The following is a 14,948-nucleotide window of genomic DNA, read 5'->3' on the forward strand; positions in this document are numbered from 1 at the left end:
TACTAATGGAAGTGCTAATTGTAGTGCGCGTATATGTATATATAACTGTGTATGTGTGTGTATATATAGAGAGAGAGAATATATATAGTGTGTATATATATATATACAGCTACAGTACTGAACTACTGTAGTTTTAGTCACACATACAATTTTGTATATATATATGTGTGTGTACACAGACACAGACACAAAATATAGATAAATCTAGCCATATAAAATAGTGCATCCAATGGCTGCATGGAATCAGAACTGATCAATATTCAGTCACGTTTTCTAAATAAGACTTTTCTCTGCCTATTTAAAAATCTTTGTATATTTCAATATTGCTGAGTATACGTTTTGTATGCAATTACGTCTGGAAAGTGTTCCGGGCATTTTGATACTTGTTTGATTCATGCATCAACATTTCACAACAATATTTTCGTGTTTTAACGAAAATGTAACAAAGTCCTCTTTAAACACCTTGTTAAAATATTCGTGATTGGTTAATACAGAAGGATCGATAACTTATTCTAAAGATTAGGTAAACTGCAAACAAAAGTGTTGTATCTAGGCGTATGTTTATATATATATATGTGTGTGTGTGTGTGTGTGTGTGTTTCTCAAATTGTTTATTCAGTAGTGGCCATCAGTGAAATACACGTCGAGCCACGTACACCAGAAGACTCCAGATGCATTTGCATTACTATCAGCAATCTGTTATACAGAGATTTTAATTTTTGCAATGCTGCCTCTTGAAAATTTTATACTTAACATGTATTGTAGTTTTTTTGCTAGTTTAATAGAAATTGGACTGATCAGACTGGTGGCCTGTATTCCTTCTCATTATTTGTATATTTGTACACAAAGAATATATACGTTCATTTTAAGAGGGTTTTTTTTGAACTGGTAAGAAGTATTCTTTTTAATGAACAGGTAATTTTTAGAGGTAGAATCTTACAAAATTGTGAAATTTACCAATCTGATCAGAAAATCAACAAATAAAAGAAGTTCAATGGCATATCCTTTAGTAATGTGATTACTAATTTGACTAACAGTTAAAGCCAAAAACGATAAGCAGACAAGGCCAATTCAAAGCTTATATCTTTATTTCGGATACGTATTTATTCACCTCTTCTTAACGCTGGTCTCGGCTTTTAAAAATGCAAATGATCATTCACAAACGATTAAAGCGATTGGAAAGACGATTCTTTAAGAAAGATGGAAACTACTGATTATTGTTATGTATTTATATATGTGTGTGCATATAACACAAACACACACACGCACATATGAAACACATATATATGCACACACCCATAGGAAACATTTGAAGATATCCAACAACCCAACAATATGTACACACACGATCCTGTTTTACATTCACCTTTGATAAATATTGTTGGGTTGTTGAATATCTTCAAATGTTTCGAATTGACACTATAGAACTTTTCGATAACTTGTAGCATGCTAAATGCCCTAACAGGGTAAAGCAGAGGTAATAGTTTGAGCTACAGCATACTGGCTAAATCAAAATACACAACTATACACGAAATAACTCATTTTCAGCACAGTCGTTCTGCTAAATAGAGTCTAACAATATTTTTCGCTACTAACATTCATGTATTTCGAAACCTAATAGCCCATGAAGAAAAGTATGAAAAATACATCTCAAGAAGCAGACATTAAAGGTATGAACAAAATAATAGAGTACATTCAAGTTTGAAAGGCTATTGTATGCAACCTCTATCCTTAACATTACTCTTTCCACGCATTTGTTTTTAATAGATCCTGGCCAGCTCTTAATTTCCACTCTGAAGTTGTTTTAGTTATTAGCTAAAGCAAGTTAAACATCCGATATAATAATCACTATCTTTGCAACATATCTCTGTACCACGTGATTTCAAAACGCTATTCCTTGTCTCGATAGCCAAGGAGAACGTTTTAATTACGAAGTAGATTTGAATTCAGCATTAGCAATTTTATGTTTAGGAATATTCCCTAATTCAAACCATATATGGTGTAGCGATCATTCTTTATTTCACTTCACTGTGTTTAAAAAAATCTCGATATTTTACGATGTTGAAACAAATCTCAGTCAGAAAGCATAAAAGAATAATCGTTAACCGTGTGTTCAGATATATGTAAGTAATACGTCTGTATTAAGTGACCACTAGGGACTAAATATGCAAGCTTAAACAAACTTGCAATATTCATCTTTTAGACTAAATATCTCTACCGAATTATGTTTTTTCTTCAATTTATGCTGGTAGTGGTTTGTATTTCCCCATATATTTCCAAACCCACCTATACTATTTTAAAACTCATTCCCCTGTACACGGATGGAAAAAATAAACTTCAAACATTCCCAGGATATAACATTTTAGACACATTAAACAATTCCCCCCTCCCAGTTATTTTGTCTTATTAAATACAGGTCTTCAAGTTGCTACAGTTTCTATTTAGGTCCAAGTGGTCTTGAACTTCTTTAAATCTCGCATACCCCTGCAAGGTGGCGCTCTTTTCATTGAAAGCTGATATTAGACTTATAATAAGAATAACATTTTGGAGAAAGTAAAGTTAAACTATAACATTTCTCACAGTTCCTTTAGAGGTAATGAGTCTATGTAGAACTAGCCGAAGATTTCTTTCTCTCTTTTGACTGATTAACAGTTATTTTTGAGATAAGTCACAAATAACGATATAAAAATATTAAGGGGACATGAAAAGACTTTAAAAATCTATCAGTAATATGCTACGGATAGTTTACGGATACAATAAAAGAAATGTGAATGCTTTAATATGAACACATACTTCCAGCGCTCCCCCCATCCCCCACTTCTAGCAGTTAATATGCCTATTGACTTACTATACACATAATATTTCTTTAAAGAAGCTGTTAAAGTGTCATCTTGGTCTACTGGAAGGTCAGTTTGTGCAATTCACTCTATGACATATCACAAGCACTCGCAGCTTTAGCCAAGCTCATGATTTGTGTTGTCTGTTGATATGTTGTCTGCTTAATGGGGCGATCATGCAAGCTACAACAAGGAACAAAGCCCAACAGTTCCAACAACCGTAGCTAAGTTAGTGGAAGCAGTACAGCTTGCAAATCTATCAAACTAAACTGCAAGAAAGACAATCTGATTTAGAGAAAAGGCGTTCTGCTACAGTCATTAAGCACAAGTAATTTAGATTTTTTATATTGTCTTCTCATTTACAAATTTACTGTATCAACGCCAGCCAATGGAACGAATTTCTTAAGTAAATGAGAAATAAATAAAAGAGATAGAAAGATAATCAAATTACATAAAATAATTCTTACCCCCTAGATTTATTTTTTAGAAAGCTATTAACACTGGCAAAATTATAGTAATAATAATAACAGAGCATAAGAAGTAATTGATTTAAATTAGCATCACGTTTTAAGGAATATCAGTAAAAACGCCTTTATGAACCTAGTGTTGTATTTCGGGGCGGGGGAGGGAGGCCCTTGGAAAGCCATGAATCTACACCATGACAATTAGTTATGGTCACAAATGCTTGAAATTAAAATAGCAACTAAAATAATCCTCTTTTAAATCTCCTAATATGTGTTATCCGAATTAATTTAATTTAGGGACATTGTACATCCAGATTCATTTGTAATGTTGTAGTATAGAAAGGAACTTCCTTGTACAATTCATCCACATTAATATGAATGTAGCATATGCAATCTATTTCTGTTATTTTTATGGTTGTTATTCTATGTCTGCAAAGGTCATTTAAATTATACTGCGGCCGAAAATTTGTTTCATAAATTTTGATATAAATACTAATTACACACTATACTAATGCCAGCAGGGATCCTTTCATTTATCACATTTATATCACCGTCGCTGCTTTACTGATGACATAATGGAAAGCAGTGGAAAAAACTGGTACTGTTTTATTCTAAGATATTAAAACTAGCTGAAGTTGCAGCAGGTTGACTGAGTGAATAAGAATTCCTATCACGATTCATGGGATTTAAGAATCTTTAATAAGGTACGAAATGTTACCAAACAGTTCTGTAAACTAAATTTTACATACCAATTCTTCTAGCCATAAATATTGAATATCTGTAACATGTATAACCGGACCTTTACATGCGGATAAATATGGAAATTAGGATTTATATACATTATGTTACTGTATTTGCCAAAAGCAACGGACAGATATAGTTTATATCTTTTTAATATCACTTTACATAAACAAACGTAACAGTTTGACACGTAGATCCAGGCTTTCACTATACGAATTTCTTGACAGGACATTGTAACAACATTTTACTGCACTACTTAGACTGGACTTTGGGACGAAATGTTTGCACTTTATACAAAAAAGCACATTAATACCAATAATATTCTGTTAGATCGACGTTTAGACTGTAATAATACAAAGTAATTCACATTTTGGTACACATTTACTAGAACATTCTTGCCATTCAGTACAAATAGTTGAATTTCTACCTCCTCCCTCTTCCCCCCCACCTCCCCCATCCTCCATCTCACCCACCCTCGCCCCCCCTTCCCTCACATATATGCAAAGACCACAGTTCCACATATCCCCTTATTCAACTTGCCATATGACTATTTACAAAATCAAACGTACATTTTAAGCTAATAATTCTGTATTTACATTAAAAAAAAGCCGCTGCCCAAGGAGACATGCAATTTGAGACCTCTAATCAGTGGTTCCAGTCCAGCCCTACACATTTGGCATTTGGCCTGGTAACCTTGTCCTCTCATGCATTCTACTAACCCCTTTGCCTACCAAGCCTTTGAACAAAACAAAACAGAAAATGATTCTTCATTTTATTCGGTCCTGGGTCTACTGGCAGCTTTTGATTTATTTATGTATTTATTTGCTTTCGAAGTGTTCATTAATTTTGGAGTCTTTTAAATAGGGTTTTTGTTTGTTTGTTGTTTGTTTGTTTTTGTTTTAAACGTACCATTCGTTAAAATTTGATGTAAGCGTGCTGTGGCTGGACGTGTGATGGACTGCTGAAGAGGAGGGGGATAAGGAGCTTGTGGTCTGGTTTTCTGTAGATGGAGACACGATTGTTGGGGGCGTTGAGGATTCATAGCCTGAGCTGGCGGCGGGAGAAGGCTGGGACCCCTGGGAGGATGACTCATGGACCTGCAAAATAAATACGTACATAAATAGATAACGAAAGGGGTTTTTTTAAAGTGTAGTTATTAGTTCGATAATCATATCGAACTCTAGAACCCTTCCCCCTCCTCCCTCCAAACAGGGAACCTCTGAGCTGAATTCACAAGTTAGCCTTGAAACGCTACAGATCGTAATTTTAAGACAAAGTCTGAGGGAAAACATCGCATTGCTAATACTGCAGATTGGTGGCATCCCAGAAACACGCACGACTCGGCCGGTATGGCTAAACAGTCCGTTTGCGAATATCTTGCCAGGCACTAGCATGTAAGGCAAATGCGGCCCTAGTACATAGAAGGGAGCGGATCTGCTAGAATTTGGCTTTAAAAGAAACCAGGAGTTCCCCCTGCTTGCGTCCCTTCTATATGCCCATCATTGAGACTTTTACTGTAAGTCTGCACTAAAGCAGTGCACCCAGAAAAGCCCTAACCGGGCTACTCCCCCGTAAGACGCTTATAACGTAAATAACTGAGCTCATGTACAGTCAGCAGTGAAACGCTATCTGCCCTTGAGCAAAACAAACAGTGGTTGTTTAAACCTTTCTGTAGTAAAAACATTACTGGCCACGTTGCCCTTGTCTTTTCCAATTTCCTGTCCACAGATCACTTTAAAATATGCTTCTTTGCAATCACCCAGCCACATAGATAGTCAACACATTTCACTTTTTAAGTCTCCCATCCTGTGTCAGTAGAAGCATTGTAAATCGGCAATAAAACGTCAGGGATAAAGGCGAGATAACATCACATAAAACAGTGCAACATCAATTTACCTTCATGTGTTTTCTGAGGGAACTTGGGTGAGTGTAGGACTTATCGCACATTTTGCAGAGATAGGGTTTGTCAGAAGTGTGCACATGCATATGCTTTTTGCGGTCGCTGCTATTTGCAAAGCGCCTGTCACAGCCCTCGAATTCACACTTAAATGGTTTTTCGCCTATTACAGAAAAAATGATCTGATTAGAGACCCTGTATTTTCTAGGATTAATCAATATTTTTATGACTATTATTAAATTACCAGACCGAAGGATTGTGGTCAATTTAATTACTTGTAACTTTCCAACTTAAAAATGCTGAATCTCAGAGCCCTGTTTTCTTCCATTTTTAAAAAATCGTTCAATCGTTGTACAAGGCATATTTTTGAAGAGTTTTAATTTCACACTATTTACATTCTTTCTAGGAGAGCTTCATTTTCACTTCTCAGCTCCTGGCATATCTGGCTCGCTATAACGCTGGCAGCGATACATCAGTCGTTATAGCACTTATACGCAAGCCTTGGTGCCTAGTTTCTGCTTTTATGGCTCATTCTCGTGATATTTTGCCTACCCACCTCATACCCAGTCCCTATATTTTCGTACAATATTGGATATTATTACGATGGGTGCTTGTGATTCTTACATTGGATTAAAAGCTAACAACGTCGTCTTGAATCATCTACTAAAATCACTCTTCATATTATTTGGAAAAAACGTATAACAGCAAAAGCAGGAAGAGACGCATATATATTTATTTATATAAGTATTGAGGTTAGAGACGTTTTTACTGATCCCAACTGGTTTCTAATACTACAATACTAGATTAACACTTTAGGTTCAGATTACTTAAAATTATTCCATGTAATTAAATATTTACAAATACATGAATTACAAAGAGCAGACGAATTGGCTGACTGTATGTTTAGCACAATTTTTCATTGTAATACAGTCAAAACTGCCGACTACCAATTAATTAAAACCTATAAATTTAACAAGTCAGGTTGCTACTATTTTTTTTCACCATTGTACTTCTGCAGCAAATTCTCTCTCTCTCTCTCTATTTTTCATAAAGGTTAGGGGGAAATAATTTTCTTAATGAGCTGATTTTGAAATTAACTTCCCTCGCTGCCTCTTTTAAAAAGTAATCTAGTACATTTTACATACAATTTTTCAGAAAACAAGTCACCATATCCAGTGTTTTCCCCCACTCCCCCATCAGCACCACCATTTATTTTGCTGGAAAAGCTTGACTCTTTTATCTGCAGAAAGAAATCTAGAGAGAAGGTTACTGTACTGTACCTGTGTGAGTTCTTTTGTGTATTTTGAGATTTTCTGATCTAGCAAACACTTTCCCACAGCCTGGGAAAGGGCAGGGGAAGGGTTTTTCACCGGTGTGGACTCTGATGTGATTTACAAGTTTATATTTGGCCTTGAAAGGTTTCCCCTCTCTTGGACACTCTTCCCAGAAACATATGTGATTGGACTGCTCGGGTCCTCCAACGTGCTCCACTGTGACATGAGTCACCAGCTCGTGCATTGTGCTGAAAGTTTTGTTGCAGGACTTTTTGGGGTTTGACAATTGCTCGGGCTCAATCCACTTACAGATGAGTTCCTGCTTGATGGGCTGCCTCATGTAGCGAAAGAAGGCCCCTGCCCCATGGTGGGCTGCCATGTTCATGTTCATATGGCCGTAGCCGTGGAGCTGAGTGGATGCATAGTGCTCAGATCGGGGGCTAGTGACCTGGCCGTACTGATCTGGCCTCCCGTACATGTCTCCGGAGAAGCCCAGACGCATCTGCCCGTTCACCACGTTGGGAGAAGCGTGGCTTGCGGCTTGCTCGTGAAGCCCGGGGAAAAGAATGTGTCCTGCGGCATCAGTGTGTCCGTGGGGTCCAGCGAAGCTGCCTGCAGCCGAAGCGAAGAGGCTGTGCTGGGCACTGGCCGCCGCCGCCTCGCCAAAGCCCCGGTTGCGGAAAAGAAAGTCCCGGGTGGAGTTGAAGGCTGCGCTGGAGTAGGAGCTGACATGGGTCGGGTGGTGGTGGTGCCCCAGCGCCGCCGCCGCGTAGCCGGGTGCCTGCGAGGTGAAGGCGGTCTGGCCGGCCGAGGCCAGCTCGTGTGTGCTGGGGTTAATTTTAAAAGCGCCCATGCCGTCGGCGAAGGGGTTGATCCCCAGCCCCACTTCTCTGTCCGTTACATCTCCCGTGGAGTGGTGGCGAGACGATCCGAAGGTAGTGACTCCTATAGCGGGATACTGCGGTCCAGCATCCAGAAGCATCTTCCCACTCTCAGTGCAGCAACCGGGGGCGGGGGGGGGAAAAAACACGGAGGAGCAGCAGCAGCAGCAGCAGCAAAACCACCCTCTCTGGAAAGTCAGCGACAATCACCACCAAAGCAAACACATCAAAAACACCCCCGTCTGCATCAGCGCCCCGAAAGGAAACAAAAAGTGTGGGAGATCTCGCAGCTGCAAATAAGCAAGAAAGCTAGAATAAGACAGACATGCACAAAAACCTCACTGTCTCTCTGATGAGACTTTTCGGGGAGGTTTGAAGTGAGGAGGGAGGCCGGGGGGTAAAAAATAAACTGGCTGCAAGTAACAGTAATGGAGAGAGACCAACACACACGGCAAAAAACAAAACAAAAAACAAAAACAAAACAAAAAAATCAACTCCCTTCAGTTATTTTTTAGCTATAGGAATGTTGCAAAGTGGCCGAGAGATTTTTCTCTTCTCTTCGAGCTCTCCACACTCTTCCTTCTCCCTCTCTCTCTCTTTTTTTTTTCGCCCTTTTTTTTTTCGCTTTGCAAAAAAAAAAAAAAAGGCGCAAATCATGCACAATATTGTCTTTTGCGGTTTATCTTCCTGGGGAGAAACTTTCACCTCCTCAGCCGGGCGGTGAACGCGAGACTGATAGCGGCAATCATTCCTGCAGATAAATGAATTGAAAAGACGACACCGTCCCCCCCCTCCTTGATGAATGGGAGAATGGGAGGAGCGACGTCAAGGCGGACGTGGGAGATCATTGGTGCCTGGCGACTCCCCCCTTCCCTTGCAACTCCCCACTTCTTCTCCAACTAAGGGCGCGCAAAGCCTCTGCTGTCCCCTGATTGGTTCGCCCGGCTCATCAATCCCAGGTATTGTGAAGCGCTTTGACATCCCTTTTGATAAACAGGGTTTCCAGGAGTAGCAACTTTTTGTTTTTTTGTTTTGTTTTGTTTTGTTTTTTATCAAGCCCAATATTTTTTGCACGCAAATATTTCAAAAGTATATTTTTGTATGGGTGCTAAAATAATCTTAGCCTCCATTATTGTTCTTCTTCTTATTGTTTTTTCCCTCTCCTCCATGTTAATACTAATGATGATCACAATTTCCTGATTTTTTTTTAACAACACTGCACAACTTTTTAGGGTTTGAAAAGGGAAGCCCTTTTGTGACTTGTTTCTTTTGAAGTTGTCTTTTCTCCTTCTTTGTAACTGAAGCTCTCCAGAGTTTGTGCTGATTGGATTCGATTTTATTTTTAAACAACAGGCGTGATTTCTCTGGGTAACAGCCCATCAGTTTTCTGAAATAACTCTTGTTTTCTGCACCCATCAGAACGCAGGTGGGTGAGAACTCTTAACTTTCTACTTTTTATTGTTGTTTCCCCCCTTATTTCTTATTCTTTCCTCTCTTTTTTTTCCCGCGCGACCTCTTTCATTCAGGTAAAACTGTAAATTTCCCAAAGCTACATTGTTTCTTCTGTGCTGCATGAAGCTCCCGGAGACTTTTTTTTTAATTTATTTAAAATCCTCGATAGATAGGAGCAATGTAAATTTTCTGACATTCAAACCTTTTCTAGTTCACAAATCAGTCACCCTTGTCACAGTTATTGAAATTCCTCAACTTGCCACACCAGGACGGTGGAAAAAGCAGGCGGTGTCTTTGTTGCTGACCAGGCTTTTGATCGCCAGGGAAAATTTACTTACCTTCAGATGAGTGAGCAGAAAAAGAAATAACACTCCCTTTGATTTAGTTAGGAAAATGCAGACATTTGGATTCAGTGCAAACATACAACACTTGGTTGTTTTCTAGATGCAACCCTCGATTAACCTGTCTTTCCCCAGCTCAAAGTCTATTGAAAAACTGCGAATAGTTCCTTTTTGTTCTTGCTACAAAGAGTCATTGACTATATATTAAAATGATTGTTGAAAGGTATAAGTATGGCACTTCAAAGCAGAAAATCTTTGTGACTCAATCAATTAAGCTAAGCAACATTTGTACATTATTTTAAACGATGCTCGGGCATAAAATATCAGATTTCATTTTACGGAGAATGTATATATATATTTAAAAATGGCAGATTATTTATTTACTCGGTCGCCTGCATATTCATTGGATCTAATTATTTCTAGTAACGAAAACACGAAAAGGTAGCTGAGAGTCGGAATCCTTCAATTTACCCTTTGTTCAGTACTTCATTTGGCTTTTTCGGAGCTAAATCTGAGCCCCTCAAACTCTTATTCCTGAACAAAGAAACTTCTAAATCTTCAGCTGCAAATATAAAGGCGTTAGGAAGTAATCACTACCGCAGGTACCGGTGAAACCGATAAACAGAGATATCGCTTGCATATTTCTCATTGTCGTTATCAGGGCTGCACATTTAAAGCAATACAAACTGGCAAGTGATTTTTGTTGTTATTTTTTGTTTTTTCTAGTTGTTTTTTTAAAAAAATTGAAATGCAGTGCTAAATACATCGCTGTACATTAGGTGTATATGTAGTTTGCATGGATTCAGCCAATGAAAATGATTTTCAGTGCACTTTTATCCGGTAATTACCTTTGGATCTAGCACGTCTGAATAATTCCTTTTATTAGCTGGAGCTGCGTTTTTGCCCTAATTTTGTGACATAAATATGAAGAAATTACATTTACGATGACTTATAGCAACAGGTCTAAACCAACTACACGTGTGTGTGTGTGTGTTCTTACATCTTTAAATGTATGTTATATTACCACGTATGTTTTCTGCTAAAAATACCAGCATACTCTACAAGGTTCTCTGGTGTGCCTAGACCATAATGTAAATCTATAAGGCAGTGACACTAGGAGAGCAGTCAACTAGATTGTCCATTCTTTAGACTACCTCCAAATTGCAAAGAAAACCAAATTATCTCTAATCTGTATAAAATATAACGGGAAGGCTGATAAGGGGATTTTTTTAAGAACCGTGTCTAAATATACAGAGTAAGAGTGAATGTTAAAAAAAAATAAGTTGTGGGTTGTAGAAGTTATCAAGTGGGATTTGCGGCGCGCTCTCTGCAGGAAACGAAAGCTGCTCCAGTTCAAAGCCACATGCACCAACGTGACATATAAGCCATTAAAATATCCTCCTGACGGCTCATTTCTGTTTCATCATACATTCCCTAACTGCTTCCAGAAAAGAAGAAATGAAGGATGACTGCCTCGCTGGAACCACCAAAGAGGTGCTGTTTTGTTGTCTCTCTTTTCCACCCCCATCCCTTTTTGTCAGCCCAGAAATGATGTGCAGAAATGAGGGAATCTCTTCAACAGGTGGAGTGGGGTAAGTGAATTCGGGGGGGAGGCACGGGCGAGCAAGCAAAGTTCTTGGCACCCACTCACCCACAAGGGAACGGGCTAGACACCCACTCACCAACAGGGGCTTGGCAACCTCTCGCTCGCATGGGAAGTGGTTTGGCACCCACTCAGAAAAGGGACTGGCGCTCGTTCACCCACTGAGGAAGTGGCTTGGCATCTACTCACCCACGTGGGAAAACGCTTGGCATACCTCGGCAAGGGGAAACAGCCCGGTACCTACTGGGACTGGGAAGGGGACTTGATACCCACTTACCACTGGGCTAAGGGCAAGAGGCTCCTTCCCCCTCACAGGGCTGGATAGGGGATTTCTCTGCACCGTACAAAGGGGCTTCTTCTCCCCATAAGCTGGGATCCAGAGGCTCCAGGGAAAGGGGCTTTTTCGCACCTACTGGAGAGGAGGAAGGGGCTTCTCTGCCTCAGCTCGGACAGAAAGAAGGTGACTTTCCGACCCCACAGAAACCCCACTTCTGAGGAGGCAGCGCGGGGAAGAGTTCTGCGCACCCAGCTGGACGGGAGAAAGTAGCTTCGGCCGCCTTCCCATCCCTCCCATGGGGATGGCGAAGGGGTTTCTTCCCCCTCACTGGGACAGAAGGGAAAGGAGATTCTCTGCACCCACTGCTGAGGAGCGGGAGACCGAGCCGGGCAAGCCTAGGGGAGAGGGATAGATAGATCAGCCCCAGGGAGAAGGCTGCTTGCTAAAGACAGTGGCTGCCGGGCAGCCACAAACAGCAGAACACTCGCTTTTTGAAGGGCTGAGACTGCACATTTCCAGGCGGATACACTCGGGGGCTGCCCGAATGTAAGCCCTGGATGGAAGGCAGAGGGGGAGATTTGCTCCTTTCCCACAGAGCAGCTCACCCTTGCTTGGGGCTGCAGTAAAAAGGAAAGTATTTGCAGGAGGGAGGTACGGCAAGAGGAAGTCAGATTCTCCTCCTGGGTTTGTCCGTTGAGCATTCATTGGTATGGAGCTGCTTTTCTATCGCAGTTTCTTTCCTTTCTGAGCAGTGAAAGGGTTAACTGTCTCCTGGAAAAGGTCTAGTGGACAAGCTACTAGACTTCCGAGCTTTGACAATAGAAACCCCTAATTGAGAGCCTTCCTTGAGAACCATCCCGGTTCCTCACTGACTGACCTGTTTATTTTGCTTGCACTGCCAAAAGGCAACCTCCTTCTAGTAACATTTCTCTTCGAAATCAACTCAAATCAAAAGAAACGCCTGCAGATTCCCTCTGCTATCCACACGCGTGCAAGGCGAGTGGTTTGGTAACTGATTGATGAGAAACGTTTGGAGTTTCGTGCATTAAAGGAAACTGGCGAGTTTGCAGAGAGATGGTTCCTGCAAACAGACTCCCCACGCATTCGGCCGTAAAACAAGTGCCCCTTGAGGTCTGACAATGCCTCCAAACCGCGATCGACGTTGGGCGTTAATTTTCTTGCCTAGCGTTGGAAATGTAGTTAATCGGTTTGCGTAAGTGGTGAAGGCTAAAGCTCTTGAAGTCGCCGACTTTGGAAATACCCTAGAGTTTGACCTCTGACCTGTGACCGACAACATGTGCCAGACCCAAAGCATCCAGCACAATGCGTGGTTTCAGTGTCTAACCTGGGACAAATGTTTGCTGTTTCTTCTCTTTCCTCTCATTTTAATGATTAATCATATCTGATCGCCCGCCCTCTTGCTTTAATTCCATCTTTTATTTTTAATTATCCGCCCTGATTGTTCTATTCACCCCTTGTTTTCCAGAATAGTTTGAATACCCATGAAATACGCTCAAGGCCAAACCCTGGGGGGGAATCTCTCCTCCTTGGGAGATTCTATTTGAACAGTTTAGGCTTGTTGCTATCCTGAATCATTCATATTAACTTATTTAAAAAGAACAAGATCCATATAATCTTGAAGGCAAACATTAAATCTTCATCCCATTTCCTTGAACAGGTGGGGTAAGTAAAGGTTTCCAGCGATGGTAAATGGGGATGAAAAGACAGGTCTTTGCATCTGATATTTGCGGTGTGTGTATTAAGACTGCAATAACTCATAAAAGGAAACTTAAATTTTGCCTGGTGTTCCAGAGATGTGTTTGCTGTGGGCCGCTAAGCCTCGCACTAGTTTTGATAAAACTGCTGTTGTAGTAGTCCGCTGAATCAGAGCCATGTTTCAAACAATATTTGCTTACAGACTAACTAGTTATAGTATGGAAGTGTGCCCTCAGCGCCTTTGACCCGTATCAGAAGTCAAAGTTTTCTAGAGGTCAAATAACACACAGAGACACACATGTCACTAGAGATATAAGCACCAATTGCTATGCAGTAAATTAACACCTCACAGAAGAACGTAACTATTGTTAAAATTTTGTAAGCAGAAAAGGTATAGGGTGAGCACCTATTAGATTAGGCACGATTAACAGTTAGTCTTAACTTATGTCATGTTGATGACTGTTAACTAGGAAGAATACATTTGAATCAATAGTTATAAAAAGGTTAGTGTTGTTCATCAAAATAATGGGACAATCTTTCTCCCTTTACTCAGCCAAAGGGACTACTCACGTGAGAAAGGCGCGAAGGATTAGAAGCTAGGTTTTTTTAACTAATATTTAGTTTCAAACAAAATGTCACATGGAGACCATTCAAATACTAAATACAACAATTCATTACTTTGGTCAGGGTTCAACAAATTAAACTCTTTTTTCCCTGGTTATTTGACTATTAAACTATTCCAACATTTCCAATTCTATTTCCTTACCAGTAAAGAACAAGTTTTAAAAGTCCACTCTGTAAAAGAGCAGCCTTTATTGATTTATTTTAATAATCATGGATGAAAGTTGGGAAGTTTTGTTAAAGCTCCTGGATAGATTTTATGGTTATCTTTATTCTGTCACTAATTTTCATCCCAGTGGTAACAATGCTGAAGAGGAAGGAAAATTATTTTTTAAAAGATTGTGAATATAAGCTTCATGAGCAACTGTAATTAATGAGATCCTATTACTGGTATTAGCATTGCTTTCTTTGTACTTCCATCCTGGTATACTAAAGGAAAGCTCATATGATCGAAGTGATTTCAGATTCCTACTTCGTCTATAACATCATAAAATACCTTTAAATTCAAACTTGCATTTAAACGTTCAGAATCCTGATTCAAATATTGTACCGAAAATCAAGTAAGCATTTCCTATTATTCGTACTTCTCATGCTACATTAAATAGGTACAAAGTTGTCTAAAAGTTATGGCGTGAGCAGTGACAGTGGTTTGTTTTACACAGAGAGAAGGAGTCGAAAATTATATACTGTGAAAAGTATCAACTTTGTAATATTAATCGATATTGATACAATTAAAAACGGACACAACTTGGGCTGGAGTCTAGCAAACTGGACGAAATTTTCAGAAGTGAAAAGTACGGAATATATCCAACTTGGTGGTAACTCGCCTTAAAAATGCACTGCC

General features: G+C 39.7%; 2 protein-coding genes across 4 annotated transcripts in view; one reads left to right on the plus strand and one right to left on the minus strand.

Moving 5' to 3' along the window:
• Positions 1–4,528: 4,528 nt before the first annotated feature.
• On the minus strand, positions 4,529–8,839 carry ZIC1 (Zic family member 1). The gene is made up of 3 exons (XM_032784799.1): positions 7,220–8,839; positions 5,939–6,102; positions 4,529–5,139 (listed from the first exon to the last, which is right to left on the minus strand). Exons 1-3 carry the CDS (start codon positions 8,193–8,195, stop codon positions 4,942–4,944), a joined length of 1,338 nt encoding a protein of 445 aa, XP_032640690.1. The 5' UTR covers positions 8,196–8,839; the 3' UTR covers positions 4,529–4,941.
• A 469-nt stretch (positions 8,840–9,308) lies between these two features.
• ZIC4 (Zic family member 4) overlaps positions 9,309–14,948 on the plus strand; it is a 255,479-nt gene continuing 249,839 nt past the window's right edge. The window contains exon 1 of one of the 3 annotated variants that reach the window (XM_032784795.2): positions 9,309–9,520. Coding sequence is in view for 1 of the 3 variants with exons in the window: in XM_032784793.2 (XP_032640684.1) it covers positions 11,346–11,381 (36 nt within the window). In the remaining 2 variants the exon portion in view is untranslated. Of the gene's footprint in view, positions 9,521–11,311; positions 11,382–11,720; positions 11,951–14,948 lie in introns of those variants that run through there. The other 2 variants (XM_032784793.2, XM_032784794.2) reach the window with 2 other exon arrangements.

Source organism: Chelonoidis abingdonii, chromosome 8 (assembly GCF_003597395.2).
Source record: "Chelonoidis abingdonii isolate Lonesome George chromosome 8, CheloAbing_2.0, whole genome shotgun sequence".
NCBI classification, from domain to species: Eukaryota; Metazoa; Chordata; order Testudines; family Testudinidae; genus Chelonoidis; species Chelonoidis abingdonii.

Excerpts from the sequence above, each read along its gene's own strand:
- ZIC1 (XM_032784799.1), bottom strand. The coding sequence starts at position 8,195 with ATGCTTCTGGATGCTGGACCGCAGTATCCCGCTATAGGAGTCACTACC. Across the intron at positions 6,103-7,219 it reads ACACAAAAGAACTCACACAG|GCGAAAAACCATTTAAGTGT; the intron begins GTACAGTACAGT and ends TTTCTGTAATAG. Across the intron at positions 5,140-5,938 it reads CCCTCAGAAAACACATGAAG|GTCCATGAGTCATCCTCCCA; the intron begins GTAAATTGATGT and ends TTTATTTTGCAG.